The 25,557-nt window shown below is 45.9% G+C and overlaps 1 protein-coding gene across 1 annotated transcript in view; it reads right to left on the bottom strand.

The window, feature by feature from the left end:
- Nucleotides 1-25,557, bottom strand: part of HHIPL2 (HHIP like 2) — a 212,794-nt gene that overhangs the window by 99,009 nt on the left and 88,228 nt on the right. Inside the window, exons 3-4 of the mRNA XM_069233855.1 lie at nt 6,835-6,978; nt 4,655-4,986 (exon numbers count right to left, since the gene is read on the bottom strand). Of these exons, the coding sequence (XP_069089956.1) occupies nt 4,655-4,986; nt 6,835-6,978 (476 nt within the window). The remainder of the gene's footprint in view (nt 1-4,654; nt 4,987-6,834; nt 6,979-25,557) is intronic.

Here is a 25,557-nt window from a genome sequence, read left to right as displayed (position 1 = left end):
GGTGGAAGGGTCTTCTGACAGCAAGAGAATGAGCTGGGTGTCGTCAGCATAGGAGATGATGTTAAGTTTGTTGCATCTGACAGTGTTGGCCAGGGGGTCATGTACATGTTGAAGAGCGTGGGGCTGAGGGACGATCCTTGTAGGATGCGGCAGATGATCTTCTTAGGTTCCAAGGTGAATGGTGGGAGACAGATTCTCTGGATTCTTCTGGGGAGGTATGAGGTGATTCATTTGAGGGCATCTCTCTTGATTACGATATGGTGAAGTTTGTTGGTCAGATGTGGTAGGAGACGGTGTCGAAGACGGCTGCAGGTCCAGGAGGATGAGGGCCGCTGTTTCACCATGGTCTAGGAGGGCCCTGATGTCATTGGTGGCTGCGATCAGGGCTGTTTCAGTGCTGTGGATGGCTCAGAATCTGGATTGAGTGGGGTCCAGGAGGTTGTAGTCTTCCAAGTGTTTGTGAGTTGCTGGTTGACTGCTTTTTGGAGAACCTTCACCGGAAAGGGGAGCAGGGAGATGGGCCTGTAGTACTTAATATCTGCTGGGTCAGTGGATGGTTCTTTAGGAGGGGCCTCACTTCAGCCTGTTTCCAGTCCTCAGGGAAGGAGGCCATGGTGATGTAGGCATACAAGACTTTCTTGAGATTGTTGCCAATTGTGTTGCTACTGAGGCTGAAGATGTGGTGGGATCATTGGTCCTTGGGTGCCCCCAAGTGTACAGAATTCATGATGGAGATTGTGGCTTGAGTTGTGAGAGGGTCCCAATGGGTGAGCAGGAGTATGGGGTTTGTGTTGTGGGTGTGAGTAGGCTGATGCTGATGGCGGTGGAGGGGTTGGGGTTTGAAGTTCTTATAAATGGCTGAGATCTAGTCAAGGAAGAAGTCCACCATGGTGTCACACAGTTCTTGAGAGGAGGTTATGTAATTCCCATTGGCTGTGGGGTTGGAGACTCCTTCACAATTGTGAAGAGCTCCTTGCTGTGGTTTGTGCTGGCTTTTATGTGGTCTGCTGGAGCATTCTTCTTTATTTCTCTCAGGAGGCTGTTGTACTGGTTGAGTGTTGTTTTGAAGGTGGTATGGTCTTCTGTCTTTTCAATAGTACGCCACTTCCTTTTTAGATGCTGGCAGTTGCTTTTGGAGGATTTCAGCTCTGAGGTGAACCAGCTTCTGGCCAGTTCTTTAGGTTTGGCTGGCTTGGTGGGGGTGATTGTGTCAGCACATTCCATGAGCCACTGGGAGACGTTCTTTGCAGCCTGTTCTGGGCCTGGTGATGTATCTGGGAAGTAGGAGTTAAGAGAGTTGTTCCACTGGTCCTCTGACACCTTTTTCCAGTTTCTGCATATGGAGCTGGGGGCAGTGGTGTCAGTGTTGGTAGATTCTGAGATTGTAAAGTGGAGGCTGTAGTGATCAGTCCAGGTGAACTGTGAGATGTGGTTGTACTTGACTCTGCTGTTGGACGTAAAAATGGGTTGAGCGTGTGTCCTGCAATGTGGGTGGGGTCTGCGACAAGTTGTTGGTGGCCAATTTTGCTCATGCTTTCCCAGAGGTCAGTGGTGTTGGTGTTGTTGGGGTCATCAAGGTGGAAGTGAAGTTCTCCTAGGAAGATGTAGTACTGCAGAAGCTGGGCCGTGGTCCCAGTAGTCTGCATGCAAGGGTGCCTCTGATGGTGCTTTTTTCATTTGTGCAGTTGGAAATTGAGATGTTCCATTATCGGGTTGGGTCACTTGGGAAGGTAATGCAGCAAATGGTATCCTTGTAGATTATGTCAATTGCGCCTCTGTGTTTGATGATTCAGTACCGGTGTGTCATCTTGTAGCCTTCAGGTGTGATGATGGCGATGTCTGGCAGGGAGATGGGTTTCAGCCAGGTCTCTGATAGGTAGATGATCTCCAGGATGAGGGATGAGATCTCCATGCATGTTGGGCAAGCAAGCATGCGTTGAATGGCATGCACTGGAGTTGTGCCATGGCAGTTTTGGTTGGCGTGGTGGGCGCAATTGTGTTTGCTGTGTCTCCAGCATTGTTTGTTGCTGGGTGTTGCAGGTGAAGTGGCAGTGCTGGCAGAATAGTCTGCTGCTGGGGCGTGAAGATGTGTGGCAACAGTTGTTGTTGTCGATGCGCCCGGGGGCCAGGGCTCGGAGGTATGCGGTGGTGTAGCTGTGTGGGGTGGAGGAACCATGGTTTTTGACACTGGGTGCGGGTCAGGTCCGTAGGGGCACAGATGGGCTTGCCTTTTGCATGCCAGCAGCGCACCCACGGCATGCATCTGCTACGCAGCCACACTGTGGCCTCCATTAAATAGATCCTGAGAGAAGGGAGCGGCACTGGGAAGTGATGGGCAGGGCTAGGCAGGAGCCAGGAAAACGGGTAGCAGGCGGGAGCCGGAAATGAGGAAAAAATAAAGAGAAGCAGTGAAAGCAGGGAAAAACCAATGAGCAAGCACGGGGGCAAGGGGCAAGCGGGGGGCAAGGGTCAAGAAGTGAAATATGAGGGAAAAGCAGGAGAAAGGGAATGAGAAAGCAGTAAAAAAAATGAGATAAAAGCTGTAGAAAAGACTCAGAAAACAGGGAAAGAAAAGGCAGGAAAAAAACAAGGGAAAAGCAGGAGAAAGCACTTCGAAAAACAAGGGTAACGAAAGGTGAAAGCAGTAAAAATGAGAGAAAAGCAGGAGAAAGCACACAGAAAACGGGAAAAGGAAGGAGAAAACAGTAAAAAAACGAGGGGAAATCAGGAAAAAACACTCAGATAAACTGAGGGGAAAGGAAAGAGAAAGCAGTAAAAAACAAGGGAAAAGCAGGATAAAGCACTCAGAAACGGGGGAAAGGAAAGAGAAAGCAACAAAAAACGAGGGGATAACAAGCAAAAGCACTCAGAAAATGGGAATGAAGCAGAGTGGTGCAGCAGCAAGGGAGAGCTGGGCCTGGGACCTTTTTATTGTACTTGATACTGTCTTGAAAACATGTGCTCTTGGTGAACTAGGAGAGGTCTAAATCAGTCTGTCTCAATCTTGTACAAAATTAAAGATAATACAAGTGAACCCATTCTTCAGTTATCCCACGTCCTTATTCCTTGCAGGAAACTGTTTTACTGCTTGTTTTGTTCCACTTTGTACTAAGTACAAAAATCTTTAATGTGTACTCATCTGAATCTATTTGATGCAGCAAAGGCAATTATTTGGCACAGTAAGGGGCTGATTCTAACCCCGGCGGTCTTTGACCGCCGGGGCGAGGGTCGGCGGGAGCACCGCCGACAGGCCGGCGGTGCCCCGCAGGGCATTCTGACCGCGGCGCTTTGGCCGCGGTCAGAAAGGGTAAACCGGCGGTCTCCCGTCGGTTTACCGCTGCCCTCAGAATCCCCCATGGCGGCGCAGCTTGCTGCGCCGCCATGGGGGATTCTGACCCCCCCTACCGCCATCCTGTTCATGGCGGGAAAGCCGCCATGAACAGGATGGCGGTAGGGGGGGTCGCGGGGCCCCTGGCGGCCCCTGCCGTGCCCATGCCAATGGCATGGGCACGGCAGGGGCCCCCGTAAGAGGGCCCCGCAAGGTATTTCAGTGTCTGCCTTGCAGACACTGAAATACGGGACGGGTGCTACTGCACCCGTCGCACCTTCCCACTCCGCCGGCTCGATTACGAGCCGGCATCCTCGTGGGAAGGGAGTTTTTCCCTGGGCTGGCGGGCGGTCTTTTGGAGACCGCCCGCCAGCCCAGGGAAAAACTCATAATACCCTCCGCGGTCTGCTGACCGTGGAGCGGTATTATGGGGGCGGAATTCTGGCGGGCGGCATCCGCCGCCCGCCAGAATTAGAATCACCCCCTAAGGGGGTCATTCTGATTCCGGCGGACGGCGGAGGCCGCCCGCCAGAATTCCGCCCCCATTATACCGCTCCGCGGTCAGAAGACCGCGGAGGGTATTATGAGTTTTTCCCTGGGCTGGCGGGCGGTCAGCCCAGGGAAAAAAAACTTCCCACGAGGATGCCGGCTCGTAATCGAGCCGGCGGAGTGGGAAGGTGCGACGGGTGCAGTGGCACCTGTCGCGTATTTCAGTGTCTGCAAGGCAGACACTGAAATACTTTGCGGGGCCCTCTTACGGGGGCCCCTGCCGTGCCCATGCCATTGGCATGGGCACGGCAGGGGCCCCCAGGGGCCCCGCGGCACCCCCTACCGCCATCCTGTTCCTGGCGGGCGAACCGCCAGGAACAGGATGGCGGTAGGGGGTGTCAGAATCCCCCATGGCGGCGCAGCAAGCTGCGCCGCCATGGGGGATTCTAAGGGCAGCGGTAAACCGGCGGGAGACCGCCGGTTTACCCTTTCTGACCGCGGCCAAAGCGCCACGGTCAGAATGCCCTGCGGGGCACCGCCGGCCTGTCGGCGGTGCTCCCGCCGACCCTCGCCCCGGCGGTCGAAGACCGCCGGGGTTAGAATCAGGGCCTAAATGTTTTAGGAACAAATGTTTTTTATTGCAATAAAGATTTTTCCTGTTTGAATAAAGGCAAGTTTAATAGATGGGATAACACAGGGCCATTTTGTAAGGCAGGGTTTAAACAAGAGATACCTTCACATGACTGCAGCAGATTAAAAGTGGAAGAAAATGTATTAGCTAATTATTGACCATTTGTGTTTTCTCAGAAATTCTCCTGCATTAAATGACTTCCTTACCTAAGGAGGAATTATGGCAAAGCTTTAAGTCATAACACTCAAATCCCTCCTTAGCTCTCCAGCCATAGTTCCCTCCTTTAACAATGATGTCAATTTCTTCAAACCTGTTCTGGCCAACATCACCACAGAATATTCGCCCGCGTCCGTGTCCACTGTTTGGGTCACCTCGGTCTACAGAGCAGCGCCACATGTTCCTAACTCCATAAGCATAGACTTCCGCACGAGCACCCGGATGAGAGATGAATGGGTTATCTTGTGGGATGCCATAGGGCCTTCCTGGGTGGTTCATCACATCTACGTCTATCCGTAAAACTTTCCCTAACAAGGCACTCCTGTGTAAAGACAAAAAAACTCACATTAGGTCAATGTTAACTATAAGTGTTTTATACAAATCCAAAGAGCTTTCTTCAGTTTAATATTGTATGGTATGTTACGTACAGAAAAACAGAGGTATAAAATGTCTTTAATTGTGCCTAATTAACTGTTCTAGTGAGGGACAAAAACCTGGGAATATGATCCCTAGAAGACATGAACACTTGGGGCATGGGAAGAAACGGGGGAACTCAACATGAGAAAGAACCTGGAGGTCATGAGAAAGCAGGTACACTGTAACATTACAGACAGTCTTTCGTCAGTTGGAAGCCCACTGTACAAGAAGAAATGCAGTAGCCCGAAATTTGATCCATAACACTATTTGGCCATAATTTGGCCTATAATACTATTTGACCATAGCATTAGCAGAGGTCCTTCTTTACAAAGCAAAGTAATAGATATGTTTGTCTATTTTAACCATGAGGTGAAAAGTTGTTTTATAACTCACATCACAACCTAAATTGCATCATATGTGGAGTGACCTCACCAATTTGAGTTTATAGCCCTACACCACTGCTTGGAGGTACATTTCTACTGCCCATATATGGATGCAGTAATTCGACCTCTCATCACAGGAAAATGACAGATTTTCTACAACAGGGGTTGCTGAAAGGTTGGATACAGCCACTTTGACAGGGGGGCTTCTGCTACCTGCTACCTCAGGGAAAATGTTTAATTATAACTGATTTCCTTCACTACCTTGTTGAAGATGGAAAAGCTGACTCAATGATGAACTAAAAAGTCACCATCTAAACCTTGTCTCTTAATTAGACTTTTTAGCAAGTTGTTGGGCAAAAGTAGGCTACCCCAGGTGTGCTTGTAGGTGTATATGGAGAAGTGATTAATGCCAATAAACACACTTTTGGCAAATGTTTAGTCCATTATCATTCTTTTCAGTTTGCTTTATTTTTCTCATTCATCTGAGCCCTTGTGTATCACAACCAGGCTCAGGGCAAAAGGCGAACGGACCCTCAGCTTTCAATGCGTCTGCCTCTGGCTCCATTGTCCTTCTTGGACTTCCAGACTACCAGGTCACACAGGCATCATGTCACCAAGAGTCCACAGAAATCAGACAAGCAAAGGAGAATTTAGAGGAACACACTCCTCCTGAGTGGACTTCTCTAACAATGAAAAGTAAGTTTATTCTAACCGTGACACTGGACACATGTAAGAACTAGTCTTCTAGCCTATTTAGTTCAATAATCAGGACAGTCTTAACATACAGAACTGCATCAAAGTCAGTGAGCCCAGCATGTCACAATATATGGAAAATTATATTAAATGCTACAATGCTTGTAAGCGTTTATACACACTCAAGGTGAAATGTGCCGGCACAACTTGCATAAATAGGTTTCTGGGGAAGAAATGTAAAATTCACAACAGCCCATGTTACAGTAATATGATACTATTCAAGTATGGTTGATCACATGTACCAATAATGTGGTGCTTTTGTTAAGAATGTGTCCCTTGTATACATACTATATGTCTGCCCTTTTACCAGGGGAGCATATGAGAAAGATGTAGGTATACAAGACTCAGTGGAGTAGGTGTGTAGGTTCACAAAAGGGAGATAATTCCGTGTACGATGTGCTTTTATGAATCACAGGATTTGCAACCACAAAAGGACTTTGTACATTTGACCCGTAATTATTTGGAAACCATTAATACATACGGAAAAATGAAAACTTGTCTCGGCATAATCTAAATTCCCAGGTCAATGCTGATAAATTATTCTTAGAGTTGATTTTCCAGAGAGAGTAAATTCTATCAGATCCATACATTAACATTTAGCTCCATCTGCAGCTTACTTGTTTTGCCCATTGCCAAATTCTCCGAAGGGGTCTCCGGCTTTTCCTCCATCGCCAGTGAATATATACAAATAGCCATCCATGCCAAAAAGAAGCTGACCTCCATTGTGGTTGGAAGCTGGTTCTTCAATCTCCAAAAGGTGCCTAAATGACAACAAGAGGATTACATCAAAAGATGCGTGAAGATACGAAACGTTATACTAACATTTAAATGTAGTAAATCCCAGCACGTCTCTCTCCTTTCTAATCTAGGCAACAGTCGGAGATCAGCTACAGAGCAGAACTGTAAATATACCACTTGTCTCTCTGATGTTCTCTTTAGGACTAGAAATATCACAGACTTACCTTTGAGTTTCTAAGATGGGTTGCTTTCATAAAAGAGGCAGAGTAAAGCTCACACAGCCCTTCTGCAAAACAAACTTGAAACGTCCCCGCAACAAACTAATATATTGAATTAACTTAAACTTGTCTCCGTCTAATCAAATCAGCTCACAACATTTGGCTTTTATACTGCTTTTACTTTTCCTAATTTTTCTTAGTAACTACTTTTAACTTTTTGTAGTCTACCGGGTATGAGTTGGGGCCCCATTTGACTCTCTGCTCTAACGTTCCTTTCTGGATTGTGAAATACCAGTCCTCCAGCCAGTCTGCCTACACTTGGACCAGGACTGCCTCTCTCCCCCATTCTTTGTCTTCATTATCCCCCCTTTTGCAGCATATAAGACTTACATCACACCCAATTTATTTCGCTTCTGCCAGAAAAACCACCGTCAAGGTGTTCTCTCTGTCACTGCAAACCAAATTTAGTTCTGTCCACCCATACTTTGCACAACCACCAATTTCCTACCCGCATGTTCAAGCATTCAGGCAACTCATAACCTTGCCATAACTCCAAGCCACAACCACAGTAGTCAGTAAATCACGCATTAGCCACTATGCCCCCCAGTCACATGTCTCCAAAGCATCCTTTCCACCTGCCCAGGTCCTGGGCCAGTGTCTAGGCAACATACTTTATCCCAGTTGTAGAGTCCACTTTGGTCATTATCAGCCCCCTACTTCCCCAAAGAACATCTGTATCAATCATACTTTTTCAAAGCATCGTACTGTAACTTGCCTTCTCGTCACAACATCTCCCTACAAGGTATCTTCCTCAATACAGTGGCACCGACAGACCCACCAGTTATTTCTAATTTCGTTCCTAACCTTACCCCACTAAGGGGCACATGTACAAAGGTTTTTTCTCATCGCAAATGGCCCAATTCGCAGAATCAGGACGTTTTGCGACAAGAAAAAAGCATTTGGCAATGCACAAACCTAGTTTTGCAATTCGGTAATCTCTTTATTGAATCACAAATAGGGTTTGCGTGTCGCAATGAGGAAGGGGCGTTAACTTCCTAATTGCGAGTCGCAGTGCAATGTATGATTGTTTTGTGACCGTGAATGCCGTCACAAAACAGTCACAGTTAGCACAAATTTAAAATTGATGCTAACCCATTCGCAAGCAGGAAGCTTTGTGGATGGTAGCGAAAATATTTTTTCAGAGCAAGCAGTGGTCCCACGGCCCATTACCTGCTCTGAAAAAATGAAAAGAAAACTTTTCATGTTTGTTTTTGAAATGCAGCCCGTTTTCCTTTAAGGGAAACGGACTGCATTAAAAAAAAAAAACGTATTTATTTAAAAGCTGTCACAGACATGGTGGTCTGCTGTCTCCAGCAGGCCACCATCTCTGTGAATGCAGGCATTCCCAATGGGGTCGCAAATTGCGACCTACTTCATGAATATTGATGAGTAGGTCATTTGCGACCCCATTTGGAATCGCAAACAGTGTGAGGTACACTGTTGTAACTATGGTTTTGCGACTTGCAATTTGCGGCTCGCAAATGAGTCACAAATTGCGAGTCGCAAAACTCTGGGTCGTACAACTGGCCCAAAATGTCTAGAGAAAGAGAAATAAGTCAGTATACTTTTATCGCATTGTCTTGGATACAACACCTTCCTCAAGTTTTTCCATTCAGGTTCTCGCCCTTCCCATAGCACTGAAATGGCTCTACCTGTCGCAGCTGATTCTGTCGCCCGGTCCTACCTGATCTTTAGCAGCATTTGAATCATTGTCGCACTCTATTTTACTTCCTCGTCTGTTCATCGTCACAATTTGCAATCACTCACTCAAGTGGCTATTCTCCTTTCTGTCTTCTAGAACACAAGGGATGTGTCTCTCTCCCTTCTGCGCGCGAGCAGTCTCCATTTCTCGCTGTGTCCCTTGGTTCTTCCTTGGGCACTGTTCTTTTTAATTTCTTTGTTTCAGTGCAAACTGATCTAGTGCGATCATATGGCATTACACCCAATGATGATGATACTCAAATTATTTTCTCCATTTCTGAGAATTTTGCAGAAACTCAAGCCAGGTTTAGTTCATGTACGATGTCATTTGCGACTTGAATGGAAATGAACTGCCTGAAGTTGAACTGTGTCTAAAGCTATCCTACTTCTGGTCTCCTTATTGTTGACCATCAGAGCTGGGCTCTACCCAAATCCACCTGGACTCAGCAAGGAACGTAAGGGTCCATATTGACTGCAACTTACCTATGTCACTTCAGCACAAAAAGGTCCCTCCCATAAGCTTTTCCATGCATGAGGAAAATTTTATTTTCTTTCTTTAACTGAATGCAAGGCTATTATTCAAGTTTTAACTACCTCCCGCCTTGATTATGGCAAGTCTGTCTGTTTCAGAATTTCGGCTTATCTATTTCTTTGTTTACATGTTGAACAAAACTCTATGTCTCACAAATTTCTTCGCATCTCCAGGATCGGGCGCTGCACACCAATCCTTCAATGGCGCAGGCCCCACCTATCAGAAAAAAGAAATCCACAGCATTTCGCCCTCATCACTTTTTTCATTCATTGTGCCATTATTACGTCACCATAATTTATATCAATGGTTGCCAAAGCTGTGGCAGCTCCTTCTTTTACTTGGTGGCCAGATATTGAAAGGTCCTCCTTGTATTTATTTGTCAGAACCACAATTACAATCAGTTCAAAAAGGTGGCTCTTTCAAAAGATGTAGGTTTTTCTGCAGTTGAATTTATCTTCAGAGCTGTGAGACCCTTTTTTGGGGTACTACCCTCTACACAACATATGACATAACATGGAATATAGCATCCACACCTTCCTGACCGTCTTTCTGGAACAGTTGCTGGTGTCCATCATTTTCCTAGCTCCTTCAATGATCTCAGGCAGTCAGTCACCCCCCTTACACCAAGCCTAGGCAACTGCCAAATTTAAAACTAGGAAGTCTTATTTTGTAAATGTCTGTGTATTGGAATCCCCTCTTGTACTCTAGTTCATGCAGGCAAATTCCTTGTTCCGCTCCAACAGAACACAGCAATCTGAGCCTACCATGGCCAACTACCAGGGCCCTGGCGTCCTCTTAGCCACAGATATCTCATTAGTTTGTGACCACAACTACTGCAGCTTGTCTTTTTATACCAATACTTCCATTATTCCTTATCAGTACATGTTCCCAAAAGCCATTCAGGTTGCCACTCAGTCAAAGAGACTTTGCTGTCAGTGACCCACTGCCATCCTATTCAGTGTTTTCTAACCCAGCAAAACTTCCAAAGGCCTTCTTATTCAAATAAGTGGCAACTCTCCCCTTCTCCCATAACTCTCTCTCAAAATGGTATCACCTCAATGTTGACCAGTGGGGGAAGCTCCTTAATACCACCAGCTCCCATGCTTGCCACGCACAACCATCCAGAAGCCAAAACTCGAGCACATTAGGTTCATTGCCACATCATCCATCGTCAAATCTCTCTCCTTCTCCTCCTTCAGCACTCATAATATATTATTTTTGCTGAATTTTCAATTCTTTTAGCACCCAACCCCTTCCAAGCAGTCCCATGCACCACTGAGGACATGCTTTTCACAACAAATCCTTTGTATCTAAACTAAACAAAGAACATCCCCACTAACTCCACCAACACCTCTACTAGTTGCTCACTTGCCATGCTCCATCAGTTTTGCCACAAATCACCCCACCCTGGGTAGCTAAGCACATGCTCTGACTCCACTCTTCCAATTCAGTCAATACTGGAGAAGTGCTGAATGTCATCAGGGACATACCAGCCATAGCACTACCTAGGACATGACTTACTCTTCAACTGCCTCAAAGCTCTCTAATTCACAAAACCTTATAAGACTCAAAAATACAGAAGTTGGCTGCCACCTGCTACAAACTAAATAAAGGGTGCCATATTTGGCCCCAAAATTTGGTCCCCCAAAATATAATTTCCATCTCCCACCCCCTGCACCTGTCAATGTCAATGCATCCTACCATCACCACACAGAGTGGGTTGTAGTGTGATCTCCAATTGTGACACCAAAAGCCCAGATTGAAAAACCACTATCTGCTTGTAGGTTGTCTGTGGGCACTAAAGGCCTCTGCCATTGTTGGTCTTCTCCCCAAACCATTAGTACCTTCCATTACCTCATGCAACATTGCTATAGACACCCCCCCATTTCTCCACAAAAACGTAATCTTGGTGTACTGGATTAACAACCCTATCGCTTTCACATATCCTCCTTTGACTGAGTCCTTCTCTATCCCCTGATACTTTATGTTCTAGTCACATCCAACCTGGTCCGTTGTTCCCCTCAGCAACTGTTAAATCCTCTCCTTTTCACCCCCCATTTGGTTTCCTTCCCTTTTTAATTGCAATGCAAATTCATATCCTTGTCAACTTCATACTGGGCATCTCTCTCATATGCCCTACCAAGCTTTCATAGTGGCTGGCCAGCCAGTCTATGATCTCTACACCCACTCCTGAGACTTTAGATTGCTCCCCTTATTCACTGTTCATTCACTCTATTCTTACACCAACTTAAACCCTGCTTTCTTGCACTCCTTTCCCTATCATCCTTCTGTCCTTGGTATGCTTCTTTATCCTATCTGCATCGCATTCTTTAGCCATCCAACTATTGAGGCTTCTTCCCAACATTTCTTTCCACACTCATTCTGTATAGGGCCCAGTGCTCCACTACTTGCCTGGTCTTACCCCTTTGTCCTCCAGGATGTCTCCACAGCAGGAAATCATCTCTTCCTTCTATAAATATCTCATGATTGCCACAACTGTATGGAGCATCACCACCTCATGAACTCGCCCAGGAACTTTACCTTGTTTGGCCAAATTCAGGGCTCTTGGGCAATCACTTTTTTGTGATTCATTTCTTTATTAGATTTTCAACAATATCACACATTGTGCACTCATAATGAGAGACAGATAGAGGGTCAAACATGATAAATGGCAATAAAGAAGAAAAAGAAGTGCAATGTGGCACCATCAAGCAGTGTATGTACTGACGGACCGCTTGACACTGTAATTGAAGAGCATGTCTCCCCAGTACTCCCAGCTGACCTCATTGTATAAAATACATCAGCGGTCTGCAGTTGTAGTCTCCCAATGTAGTTACACACCTGGAAAGAACCTCCACACAAAAGGGAGTGTTGGACTTAGCCCTCACTGCAGGGTCAGCCCCAAACCTTTTTCATTCACCCTGCTGTTTTGTCTGAGCCGATTGTTGGCCTTAATCACTCTGTACACGTTACCCCTAGTAACCAGTGCTAAAGCACTTGCTCCCCTAAACATGGCAGAATTGGCTTATAACCACTTGACACATTTAATTTACTTGTAAGCCCCTAGTAAAGTGGTACTACATGTACCCAGGGCCTGTATACTAAATGCTACTATTGGGCCGACAGACTTTGTTGTGAAACCCACTTAAGTAGCCTTGCAAACCTGTCTCATGTCATTGTGACCTGGCAAAATACCCTTTTGCCAAATTCAAAACTGCCTTTTTAATACAAGTAAGTCATCCCTAGGGTAGGCCCTAAACAGCCCACATGGCAGTATGCAATGTATTTAAAATGTAGGGCATGTACTTTTCAGTGTTACATGCCCTGATAGTGAAAAACTCTTAAATTTGTTTTTCACTACTGCAAAGTCTGCTTCTCCCATATGATAGCACTGGAGTAACCTCATTACATTTAACCAGCTCTGACTTCCAAAAGGGAACAGGTAAACAGTTCATGTTTGCTGTCTTTGGAATTGAAATGGAAAATCTCCTTTTATGGTAAAGTCTGACTTTGATTTACAATTTTGAAAATATCACTTCACAAATTGTCATTTTTCAACCCTAGCCATTTAATGCTTGCAGCCTATCTCTGGGTCACATGACTTGGAGAAGTTGGCAGTTGGTCTTTGTGCATTCTACCCTGACAGCAACAGACACATAAAGGGCTTAGGTGTGACCTGATGGGCCATCACTGTCAGGATGGGAGGGCGGAGTTAGGCACAGCCCTACTTACACCTGAATAGTCTGTGCCCTGCCTTCACACAAAGGACCGCATACTCCCTGTACTTAGTCTAGAGACATGATAGGGGAGGCAGAAAACATGTGCACTACAAAAGGAATGCGCTAGAACCTTCTCCCACTTCAAAGAAGGCACCAGGTATAAATTTTGGACCTCAGGCACCAACCTTTTGGTACACTTATAAACCTGTGAAGACTATGCCAGGATGGAAGACTGCTGTGTTGCTGAAAGGACTGACACTCTGTTGGACTACTGCCCTGCTGGACTATTGCCTTGCTGGACTGCTGCCTTGCTGGATTCCTACCCTGCTGCCCTCATGCTTGAGTCAGAGGGATTAGGACCTGCACCTGAAACCAGAGTGACTCCAAGGACTACCCTGTTGGCCTCATGTTCAGAGCCACAGGGGCTTAAGAGGCTCCTAGCCACCTGAACCAGAACCTTGATCTAGCTGGAGCAAGCCCGGACCCTTAAGTGGTTCCCTCAGGTCCTGGACGTCAATATTCATTTTTGGGATCTTCACAATCACAAACAGGCCCATTTGTAGCAAAACCTTGTCACTCACACAGCCCACCAACACGAACTTCAGTGAGCCTGACCATTCATGCTAAAGCATCAACCACCCTATTGTCAAGCGTCATCAACTAATAGAATCATGATTCTTCCTTGATTCTTTCCCTGGTCCAAAGTGATTGCCCACCAGATGGGCCAGTCTGTTTTTGCGGGAGAGACGCTGTATCACCTACAACATTGAAGAATTGTTTGAGAGCTTTTGGAGGCATCACAACCCCAGCAAGCCAAATTCAAAGAATCTTTGGCATCCCGAGATGCATTGTCAGGGGCAGCAAGGCGTGGAGGATGTGGTGCCCCTAGCACTGACAGCAATCCAAAATATAAAGGTACAGGAGTTCAGTCTTGGTCCATGTCACAAAGGTCACAAAAGTCAATTCTGGTTTTTTTTGTGTGATTTGTGCTCACCCTCTTTATTTTTGTAATGTGAACATTGACCCTACATGTCCTGGCATGTACAGTGCTGTTGATCTATCTATCTATCTATCTATCTATCTATCTATCTATCTATCTATCTATCTATCTATCTATCTATCTATCTATCTATAGATATATTTATAGATATATATAAAATATTCTATGGAAAAATAGTTTGGCAGCCATTCTGGCACTCGGCTTTATCTGAGTCCCAGACAATAAGTGAAAAAAAGAAAAGGGGCCAGGGTAGGGACACCCTGACCCCTTAACTCTGGTGCTGGGGTCCCTGAGGGACCCTTCCAGGGCAAAAAAGTCGTTTTTTTAAAACCATTTTGCTGCAGATTCACAATAACATTGCAAATTTACTGCAAATGTTTTAAAGAAAACAAGCCCAGGTTCCCGCGTTTGTTTTTATGAAGCCCCTGGGAGGGCCAAGTCCTGGGGGCATGTTCAAATAAAGGAGAAGGGCACACGGGGCCTCCCTCCTAGGGTATCTTAATGCCCCTGGGACCCTCACCTACCTGAGGCTTAAATCACATAGAATACGGGGAGAGGTGCGTGGCCCCCCCACAGCCCTGGAAACCGCCACCTCCCAGGGCCTTAATCATAATGAATGCGTGGGGCGCACTGCCCCACAACAGTCCCGGGGATCGCCATCATCCCCCTGGAGCTTTAACCATAATGAATGCAGGGGGCACTCGGCCCCCCACCACCACTTTCCTGGGGCTACAATAAAATAATGAAGGGGGTCCATCATGGACCCCCGGGACCACCACCTCCCCGGGGCTACCTCATGTTGGAGGGGAGCCGCAGAGCCCCCCCTCAAGGAGCCAATGATGGCCCTCGGGACCACTATCCCCCCGATGGCTGGCTCCTGCTATGTTTGGGATCCCCACCCACAGACATAACTGTTTGCTTTTGCTTAGTGGGAGCTGACGGCTACCTCCAAGCAAAAGCAAACATAAGTCCGCTTTCTGCAAACGGGAGCTGTCAAACCGCTCCACATTGCAGAAAGCAGAGTTTTCACCTTTTTCCCTGCATGCAAATATGCGTGCAGAGAAGCAGATGGAAACATTGCTCCCGCAAGCATGGAGCTGCTATTTAAAGCAACTCCCTTCTTGTGGGGGCATGCCGGCTCCCACAGGCATGGGGAGCCGGCTAGGAATGCAGTCCTGTCACTCTCTCTCTCTCTTCCATCCCCTAATGGGATGGGAAAGAGAGAGAGAGATTGTTATTGCAATGGTCACTCCATGCATTGACTTCAAAGCTTCAAGTTAGCAAGATGTTTGGCACAAATTTTATAGTTACTTTTCGATGGACAGCATACCAAGGTCACTTCTGGCATAATGGTAAAGCTCTTGTACTGTCAGAAGGTTGAAGGTTTAAATCCTAGTATCTCTTGACAGTGTGTGTGTTTATTTTCTACTGTTTTGACTGTTAAACATTAAAGTCTTTTTCCCCTCAAAATCTAAAGGGTTGAATGTCATAGCTAAGTCTGGAGACCTCAAAGTAATGAGTCACCTCTGGCCCAGTGGTTAAGTTCTCAGGCATGCACACTGAAGGTTAAGGGTTACTGTCTAGGTAAATCTGTGGTCACTTACCGTTTTAGTTTCTTTTCAACTATAAACAATTAAGTTACATATTGAAAGGTGATCTCACTCTTTTTAATTGACAAAAAAATTTCTTTTCAATTTGACAAAAAGTATCTCGTTCTAAGTATCTCATTCATTAAAGGCTAAACCTCTATCTATCTGTTTCTCTCTGTCTCTCACTTTCTCTATGTCAAATCTTTCTCTAAATCTCTCTCATTCTCTCAATCTCTCACTTTTTCTCTTCCAGGGTTGGGTGGTCATATTGACACCAAGCCCCACTGTGCATGGGCAAAGGCCATGTGTTGCCAGGGTTGGGTGGCTATAGGGGTGGGCCAGCAGTCAACTCCCGCTGCGCACAGTTGAAGGCTGTGCGCAGCGGTGGTTGGATTAAAGTATAGTAATGAAAATTACTTTATGTTAAAAAAATATAGAAATTCACTGAAAAAAAACAAAGGTTAAAGGGACTTTATAGTTAGGCGATAGAATTTAGAAAATCTTATAAATTCAATAAAAAAAAAAAAAAGGTTACAGGTATGTTATATTTAGGTTCTGAATTTACTAGCACAAAACCAGAGAAATTCAGTGGTTAAAGTTAAAGTTAACTAAAGTAACTAAAACTCGGGCCATAAGGAAACTATAACTCGCGCCCCCGCCTTGCACAGTTTTCTCCTCGATAATTTTACTGCAAATGTTACATTGATATTATCAATGATGTTCTCAAAGATGTCATGAGTGCTGTATTATGTGGAGTAATAAGCAGTGTATGGTGAGGGAAGACTTACAGTTACCATAGGGCACGTGTTATAGTTACTTGAGCTAACCATAATTATAACTGCTTAATTTCTATGGTTTTGTGCAAGTAAATTCAGAACCTAACTAAAACCTCCCTGTAACCTTTGTTTTTTTAAGTAAGTTTCTATTTTTATTTTTATTCTATTTCCTTAATATAATGTCCCTGTAATCTTTGTTTTCAGTGAATTTCTAATTACTATACGTTAATCCAACCTCTGCCACACATGGGGGTTAGCTGCAGGGCCTAGTCTGTGGCCTGGCCATGTGACCACCCCACTTACCACACCAACCCCATACCACACATGGCCTTTGGACGTGCGCTGCAGGGGTTGGCCTCAGGGCCTGGTCTGCAGCCAGGCCCCACGCTCAACCCTCTTTAAGATCCAAACCCCACGCCATGCGCAGCAAATCACTTGTGTACAGCATGGGTTGGCCACAGGGCCTGGCCTGTGGACAGGCCCTGCGGCCTAACCCCTATAAGCAACCAACCCATGCCACGCATGGCCAAACGTGGTGGAGGATTTAGAGCTTAATGGGGACAACATTATATATAAATTTAGGGGGCTGCATGGGCCCCCCGGGCCCTTGGGACCACCACCTCCCTGGGACTATCTAACAAAAATTGTTGGGGGATCACATGGACCCCACCAGGGTAAAAAAGCATATTTTAAAAAAATCACAGCGAAATTCACGAATATTCTCAAAGTTCACCATGAATTTAATAAAAAACAAGGGCTGTCTCCTACGCTTGCTTTTAATTTAGCCCCCGGGCATGGTCACTTATAACAATAAGGAGGGAAGTCCACGGGGCTCCCCACCTAAGGCTCTAATAGGCTCTAATAAGCCCCTGGGACCACAACCTTCCAGGGCTACATTTTTTAAATATGCAAGGGTCATGAGCACCCCTCCCAGGACCCCTGGACCGCCATCTTCTAAGGGCTACATAAAGTAAATGAATGGGGGCCCTGTGAATCCCCTGGGGCCCAAGGATCACCACCTCCTCAGGGCCAGTAGCTTATTTAAAATGAAGAAAGGGGGCCAGATGGCCCCCCCGCACCAGGGCCATATATGGCCCTGGAGACCATCACCTCCCTGGGGGCAGCCCATACTAAACAAAGGAGGGTGGCTGTGCAGGTCTCCTCCTGGAGCAATTTATGGCTCTGGGGAACACCACCCCCCCCACCGCTGGCTCCTGCTACCTCCTGAGGTGCCCACCCTCGGTAGATGGCTGTTTGCTTTTGCTTGGCAGGAGTTGTGACAGCTCCCACAAGCAAATGCAAACACTCTGCTTCGAACAAGTGGAAGCTGTCAAAATGCTCCCACCTGGTGGAAGCAGAGTTTTCATCTCTTCCCCCGCCTGCAGAAATGCAGGCAAGGAAAAAGACAAAACTATTGCTCCCCAATGCAGAGAGCTGCATTTACAGCAGCTCCCTGCATGCAGGAGCAATATCAACTCCCACAGTTGGTGGAATGCCAGCTGGACCACGGGCCTTTATGCCCCGACTTTTAAAAAACACAAAATTAATGAATGCTGCCCTGCTGAGAGCAGGGTAAAAGCAGTGAGAAAGAAGGAAGGACAAGAAGCAGGCACACAAAAAAACAGGGGAAGCAGGAAAAGCAGTGAGAACAAGAGAAAGGCAAACAACAGACAGCACAAAACAGGACTGAGATCAAGAAAAAAACAATGAGAAGGAGGGAAAGTCAAGGAGCTGACAAGCACAAAACGTGGTTGAGACAAAGGAGAAAGCAGTGAGAATGAGGGAAAGGCAAGCAGCAGGCATGCGCAAAATGGGTATGAGAGCTAGGAGAAAGCAGTGAGAAAGAGGGAAAGCAAAGCAGCAGGTACACACAAAATGGGGCTGAGAGCAAGGAGAAAGCAGTGAGAAGCAAGGAAAGGAAAGCAGAAGACACCGACAAAAAGAGGTTGAGAGCAAGGAGAAAGTGAGAAGGAAGGAAAGGCAAGCAGCAGGCATGCACAAAATGGGGCTGAGAGCAACGAGAAAGCAGTGAGAAGCAGGAGGCCTGCACAAAACGGGGCTGAGAGCAAGAAAAAGCAGTGAGGAGGGAAAATCGAGGAGCAGGCACACACAAAACAAGGCTGAGAGCAAGGAGAAATCAGTGAGAAGGAGGGAAAGGCAAGCAGCAACCACACAGAAAATAGGGTGAGAGCAAGGAGAAAGCAGTGAGAACAAGCAAAAGGCAAGCAGCAGGTATGCACAAAACAAGACTGAGAGCAAGGAGAAGGCAGTGACAAGGAGGGAAAGGAAAGCAGCAGGCCCGCACAAAACGGGGCTGAGAAAGGAGAAAGCAGCGAGAAGGAGAGAAGGAGAGAAAGGCAAGCAGCAGGCATGCACAAAATGTGGCTGAGAGCAAGGAGAAAGCAGTGAAAGGGAATGAAAAGCAAGTCATTTCAATTTGTATACATTAATCTAACCTCTGCCGGGCACAATGGTTGTAAACAGGGTCTAATCTACAGCCAGGCCCTGTGGCCAACCCCCTATAACCACACCAATGCCACCACAGCCTTTGGCAGTGTGCAGCGGGGGTTGGCCACAGGGCCTAGCCTGTGGACAGGCCGTGCAGCCTTCCTCTATAAGCAGCCAAACCCATGCCATGCACAACCAAAGGCCACGCTTGGTGCAGGGTTTGGAGCTTAAAGGGAGCAGCAATATATACATACATTTGAGGGGGCATGAAAGGCCCCCCCGGGACCGAAGGGACCACCACCTCCACAGGACTACCTAACAAAAATTGTTGGGGGGTCACATAGACCACCGATGGGCCCTGGAGACCACCACCTTCCTAGGGCAACAAATTAAAAATAGTTAAGGGGGCCAACACAGACCCCCAGGAACCACCACCACCCTGGGGCTACATAGCATATTTTTTTAGGTGGAGCAGCCTAGACCCCCCTGGGCCCCAGCGACCACCACTTCCCTGGGGCAACATTAAATAAATATATGGGGGTGCGTGGAGACCCCCAGGCTCCGGGGATCACCACCTCCCCAGGGCTATGCAACTAAAAAGTTAGGAGGTGCCACGCAGACCCCACAGGTACCGGGGACCACCACCTCCCCTGGAAAACATTTAAAAAATATATGGGGAGGTCATACAGACCCCCGCCTCCCCCGGGACCCAGGGACATCACATCCCCAGGGCTAAATTATAAAGATTTTTAGGGGGCCATGTGGCCCCCAGTGGTCTGGGGACCACCACCTGCCCGGGGCTACATTAAGTAAATATAAGGGCGGCCATGCGGACCCCACCTTCCCTGGGGACCATCACCTCCCCAGGGTTACCTAATAAAATATTTTGGGGCCCACACAGACACCCCTAGGCACCGGACACCACCACTTTCTTAAGGCTGCAGCTTTCAATAGTAGGAAGGGCGTGCGGATCACCTGGGACCTAGGGTCCACAACCTCTCCATGCCCATTTTCATTATTTCAAATGGGAGGGGGCCACAATGCCCCCATCCTAGATTGATTTCAGTCCCCAGGACACCATTCCCTGGGGCCCACCCATGTCCTGGGTGCCCTGGCTCGCCCCACCTAGGGCACTCAGTAGTGTTTCATAGGGATTGCGGGAGGAGCCTCATGCAGGAGTCAGCATTGTTCTCGCATGCAGGGAGCTGATCCAATGCTACTCCCTTCATGCAGGAGCAATATTTTCATCTCTTTTCCTGCCCGCATGACAGCAGGCAGGGAAGGAGATGAGGACTCTACTCCCAGCAAGCAGGAGCAGTTTCAATGCTCCCACTTGATGGGAGCAGAGTTATGTTTGCTTTTGCTTGGCAGGTGAGCCCCACCAACAAATTCTTTACATTTGTCCCCAGAAGGTGGTGGTCCCCTGGGTCTGGGGGGGTTTCCATGTGCCCCCACATATTTCAATAGTGTAGCCGTTTTTTAATTCTTGCCCTGGAGATGTGGTGGGCCCCAGGTCTTGGGGGGTCCACCCAGCCCCCCCAATGCTATGATATTCAGCCACTGGGAAGTTGGTGGTCCGCAGGGCTTTAATAAAACCTTGGAAGGGAGCCCCCGGCACCCCCTTCTTTATACAGTAACAATACCCCTGGCCCTCCCAGTGGATATATAAATAAGGTGCCCATGAGAACTGAATAAAAAATAAAAAAAATCTCAGCAAAATCCAAAAATCTAGCCATGGATTTTGCTGAGAATTTTTAAAAAATACTTCTTCTTAGCCCTGGCCCTGGACCCAGGCCCTGGCCCTGGGGATCCCTGGAGTGAGCCTACAGGGTTAGGTATACATAAACTGCCCCCTATTCTTAAATCTTAGGCTTTTCGTAGGACTCGGCTAAAACTGATTCCCAAAATGACTGCCAATACTTCTTGTTTGAAGTGCTGGCAGCCAATCAGATCTCAGCAGCAGATCTCCCTGGAACCACGTCCCTAAATATACAAATTTCTTTCCCATTTATTATCTTGAAAACTACTGAATGGATTTACACCAAATAAAAAAGTATGATCTGTGTACCATAAGCTACCTTTTTGCCAAATTTGGTGTAATTCTGTCCATCGGTTTGGGCTGCAGGCGTGCCTAAAGAGTCTATGGGAATTAACTTCAGAAACACACTTTTTTTAAATCCCCCCTTTTTATTGGCCCCTACTTGATGTATCATCCTAAAACTTTCCATACACAAAAAAAGAGCACTTTTTGGGGAAAACTTTGTGAAAATTCATAAAACAGTGCCAAAGATATAGGCCAGTCAAAAAACCTTTTTTCTATGGAAACTCAGTCCTAACTGTAACTACCTACTTGACCTCCCGCATTCATCCAGCCCCGGTGCATGCAGCCTACCACATGCTATGCACAGCCATCGAGGGAAAAGGAAGGAGAATGCACACAAAAAAACGGGTGTGTTGTGCTGCAGTCAACCCCCTTGGTGCATTAAAGAGCCATAGAAATTCACTGAAAAAAACAAAGGTTACAGGTATGTTATAATTAGGAAATAAAATAAAAAACTCTCAGAAATTCACTAAAAAACACACAAATTTCTATGGTTTTGTGCGAGTAAATTCAGAACCTAACTATAACGTCCCTGTAACCTTCGTTATTTTTAGTGAATTTATATATATATATATATATATATATATATATATATATATATATATATGTATATATTAGAGAGAGAGAGAGAGACAGAGAGAGAGAGAGAGAGTGAGGGATATAGATATATAGATAGGTATAGATATGTATTACCTTGTGTCAGTTATAGTTAGGATTGTGTTTCAATAGGAAATGTATTTTTCACTTGCTTCCGTTTCACGAATCTTCACAAACCATTTTTTAAAAATGTTTCCACCTCAGCTCCTTCGTGGAAAGTTTTGGGGTGATCTGTCAAGTGAGGCTGGGAAAAAGGTGGAATTCCAAAATGTTTATTCCTTATTCATTTTTCTATAGGAAATTTACACACAACTACAGCCCAAAACAGTGAGCGGATTTACATCACATCTGGTAGAAAGCCAAATCTTAGTCCAATAAGAGTGTATTTTGTGATCTGGTGTAAATCTGTTCAGTAGTTTTTTAGCAATTAATGCTAAAACAAATACATATCACACAGTGCTGGATCGGTGGGACCGACAGATCTTATGGTGAGATCTGATTGGCTTCCATCACATCAACAACAATTAGGAATTGTGACTCAGTCCTGAGTGCTAGAAAAAAAACATATGAGGGCAGGGTAGGGATACCCTGACCACCTCGGCCTGGTGGTTGGGCCTCAGAGGGACCCCGTCTGGGGCCAAAAATGCTTTTGTTACATATTTTGCTATATATTTTGCTGCAAATTTGTGGAAGCCCAGCGAACCAACAGCAAAATATTTATTTTAAAAATCCCAGGTAAGCTAGGGCCTGGAGAAGGTGGCTCGTTAAATTTCATAGAGGCCTCAGGGACCCTATCTCCACGGCGTGTTAATAAGAAGGGGAGAGGAGCAGACATCTGTTTCCATGCCCACACCCTTTCCAGCAGAAAAACTTTGATTTCTCTTTGGGCAGGAGCAATGCCTGCTCCCACATTGTGCAGGCAGCTGGCTGGGCCCTTATGGTTTGTGAGTGCCGCGGGTGGGCACCAGGGCACTCACCTCTGTCTCAAGGGATGGGGTTCCATTGTCATGAAGGCATGCTCCATCACCTTAAATTATAGAATGCACCCTGGAGTACAGGGTCCCCAGGGCCCAAGCAGGGTCAGGGAGGAGGACACTGAGGGTTACCCCACTCATGACCTCTTGTACAACATCATTGATAATATAACTGCAACATTTGCAATTACATTATTGATGAGAAAACTGCACATGGGATGGGCCTGAGTTATAGTTACCTTAGGACACGGCTTAAAGTTAATAGCGATAACTATAATTGGTGAATTTCAGTGGTTTTGTACGTTTAAAAAAAGGCATATTTTAACTGACGTGTTCACCTAACTATAGCCTTACTTTCAACTTTGTTTTTTGCAATATACACTCTACATGAGCAGCAATAGAATTTCTATTGAAAGGAATGTTTTTGTTTTCGTAATCATTGTGGTGCCTTTCTAGGAATTTGCAGGAAACATGGCTACAAATGTAGATCCATTTTGAGTTCTTAATGCAAAGTTTTAGGCAGATCGATCAAGCGGGGCCAAAAAAAGGTCTGTCTCGAAAGTGGCATTTACCATTTTAATTCCCATAGGATTTTTTGCTCCTCAATACAGAAAAGGAAGCAGAACAGAAATACACAACACTTTACTCAAGTTTAGTTTAAATCCTTTCAGTACTGTTTGAGAAATTAGCATTTAAAAAATGTACTGGTCTGAGCATTAAGAAATTTAATTTTTAGAGATATCTTGACATTTAATTTGGGGGTCATCTGTAGAATAACACATGCACAGAGGATTCAGGAATCCAGTTAAAAAAAACATAAAGGCACACCCCTGGACAAGGGAGCTTTAGCATCTGTTATGCATTGTCTATTCAAACATCTGGCTGCGGATTTGTGAAGCCACTGCATTCATAATGGCTGGCCATCACAAAAGAATTGTGCTGTAGTCACCATTACCCAACATGACACCAAACACCTTGAGACAATTAAAACAAAATGCCATAAATGGATAGGGAGAACCTCGCCTGGCCCCTCACCCTGTACTATATGGGGTGACGGGCAAAATAAACCCCTTGGCATAACTAGTTAAAAATTATTTTTACCTCAGGATTTTCGAATTCTGTGCTGTATTTCCAAAACGGGGACCCTCAAGGGTCTTGCAATTATTGGAATCCAACACAAAATTTGTGAATCCTGAAATGATAAGTAAAAATAAGTTAGCACACTATAGCTGCACTTGGCCAACACATGGGAGTTGAACGCACAGGGCGGTTCGAAGTACGGCCATAGGCAGAGCGCTGCCGCCATCCTCGATCCCCTGTGAGGGTTCGTCACCCATGGTGACAAAGTGTTATCTTTGGCCGCAGAACAGTTGTCCTTCTATGGTGGGTTCGCTGCACGGTTGAGCACAGGGTCTGCTCAAAGGACAGGTCCTGTGACGAACACCTGCGGTGCCGGACTGATGTCTTCAATGATGTTATTTAACATGGCGTAAGTGGTTCTATAAATAAGATCCTGAGGCGTCCATAACAAGGACATGTATTATGATTAGTTTATTTAACTATCACCGGCGAATTTCAATGGTCTTAGGTCTTGTGATGCACGTACTTTAATGTCTTATTACCAAAGCTAACCGTAACTTTACGTTAATATGTGTGTGCGCATGTCGACATTCCCAATTCAACCTGTGGCTCCTTGTGTGCCCTCAAAAAATCATGGCGAGAAGCCATTATTGAGGTGAGCACGGCTGGGAAAAGGTGAGGCTCAGGAGCTGCTGTGCTGTAGAGATGAAATTGCATACACAGCTTCTGCTGACCTTCAAAAGGAAGTCTTAGGACCAGTGAATTGACCTAACATACTGCTGTATGGAAACCAGAAATGGGCAGTGCACAGACTGGCTGTTGTGTGAAGGCTGCTCACACAGAGTGGCTACACTGTGAGAGGTGCACAAGTTACAGCTTTTAAGGTGTGTTTGAATATAAGTATCATTGCTTCTTTAAAAAAGGTGAGATTGATTAGCTTTGGCAGTGCTTGCTTAGATTTTATATTACGGCAGGGCATTGGTAAATGCATGAGCAAAACGTGGAGAAGTTCAATTGATGCTTAGCTCATGATAGGCTCTAGTGCAAAACAGAGGCTAAATATATTTGCACCTCTATCTTGCGCTCTGGTCAAAATGACCGCTAGACAAGCAGCTTTCACCTAAGCCAGAGATGTTTTAACAAACGGAGCCCCCACCTTCCAAGCGGCCGGGGTAAAGGCAACATTTTCTCTAGTTCACTTTTGTCTATTTCTCTATCTCACTATTCAACTTATGATTCAATTTGGTTTGCCATCATGGCGCGTGAATTAGCAAAATATGGGCGATAAAATTTAGAGTTGTTCCAAACAGGAGCCGCCAAAATATTTCTTGCCTGGGGGCCCCAAAACCCTTAAGACAACATCGACCTAAGCTGTGTTACTGAAAATAACACTTCTAAAAAGGAGCAAAACTACCCCCAGCTTGAGCTCTGTCTTCAATGCTGAATTTTCAGTTTTATGAGGATCAGCGGGGTCCCCACGTTTCGCAGTGGTACTCTTTTCACGCGTTGCCTCAAAGAGGCACTTATTTTTAAGTGCCAATGCAGATTGCAGCTGTTCTCCAATAAAGTACTTGGAAAATCCCTATTTGGCCCCCTGCTGACTTCCTCGAGTCTGTGAATTCTTCAAAGATTGAAAACAATATCTTTTAAACCAAGTCAAGCAAAGGAGCAGACTGAAATGTCAACCTACCAATAAAGATTAGGTGTGCCACTGGTATTTTTCCAGGCTCATTGAGAGGAACGTCATCAATCACGCTCCAAAAGGCTGTGGCTTCTCTGCCTCGGGCAATGTACAAAGGCCCTTATG

Source organism: Pleurodeles waltl, chromosome 5 (genome assembly GCF_031143425.1).
Source record: "Pleurodeles waltl isolate 20211129_DDA chromosome 5, aPleWal1.hap1.20221129, whole genome shotgun sequence".
Taxonomy (NCBI): domain Eukaryota; kingdom Metazoa; phylum Chordata; class Amphibia; order Caudata; family Salamandridae; genus Pleurodeles; species Pleurodeles waltl.
Note: the sequence above shows the minus strand (reverse complement) of the source record. Positions and strands in the feature narration are given on the sequence as shown.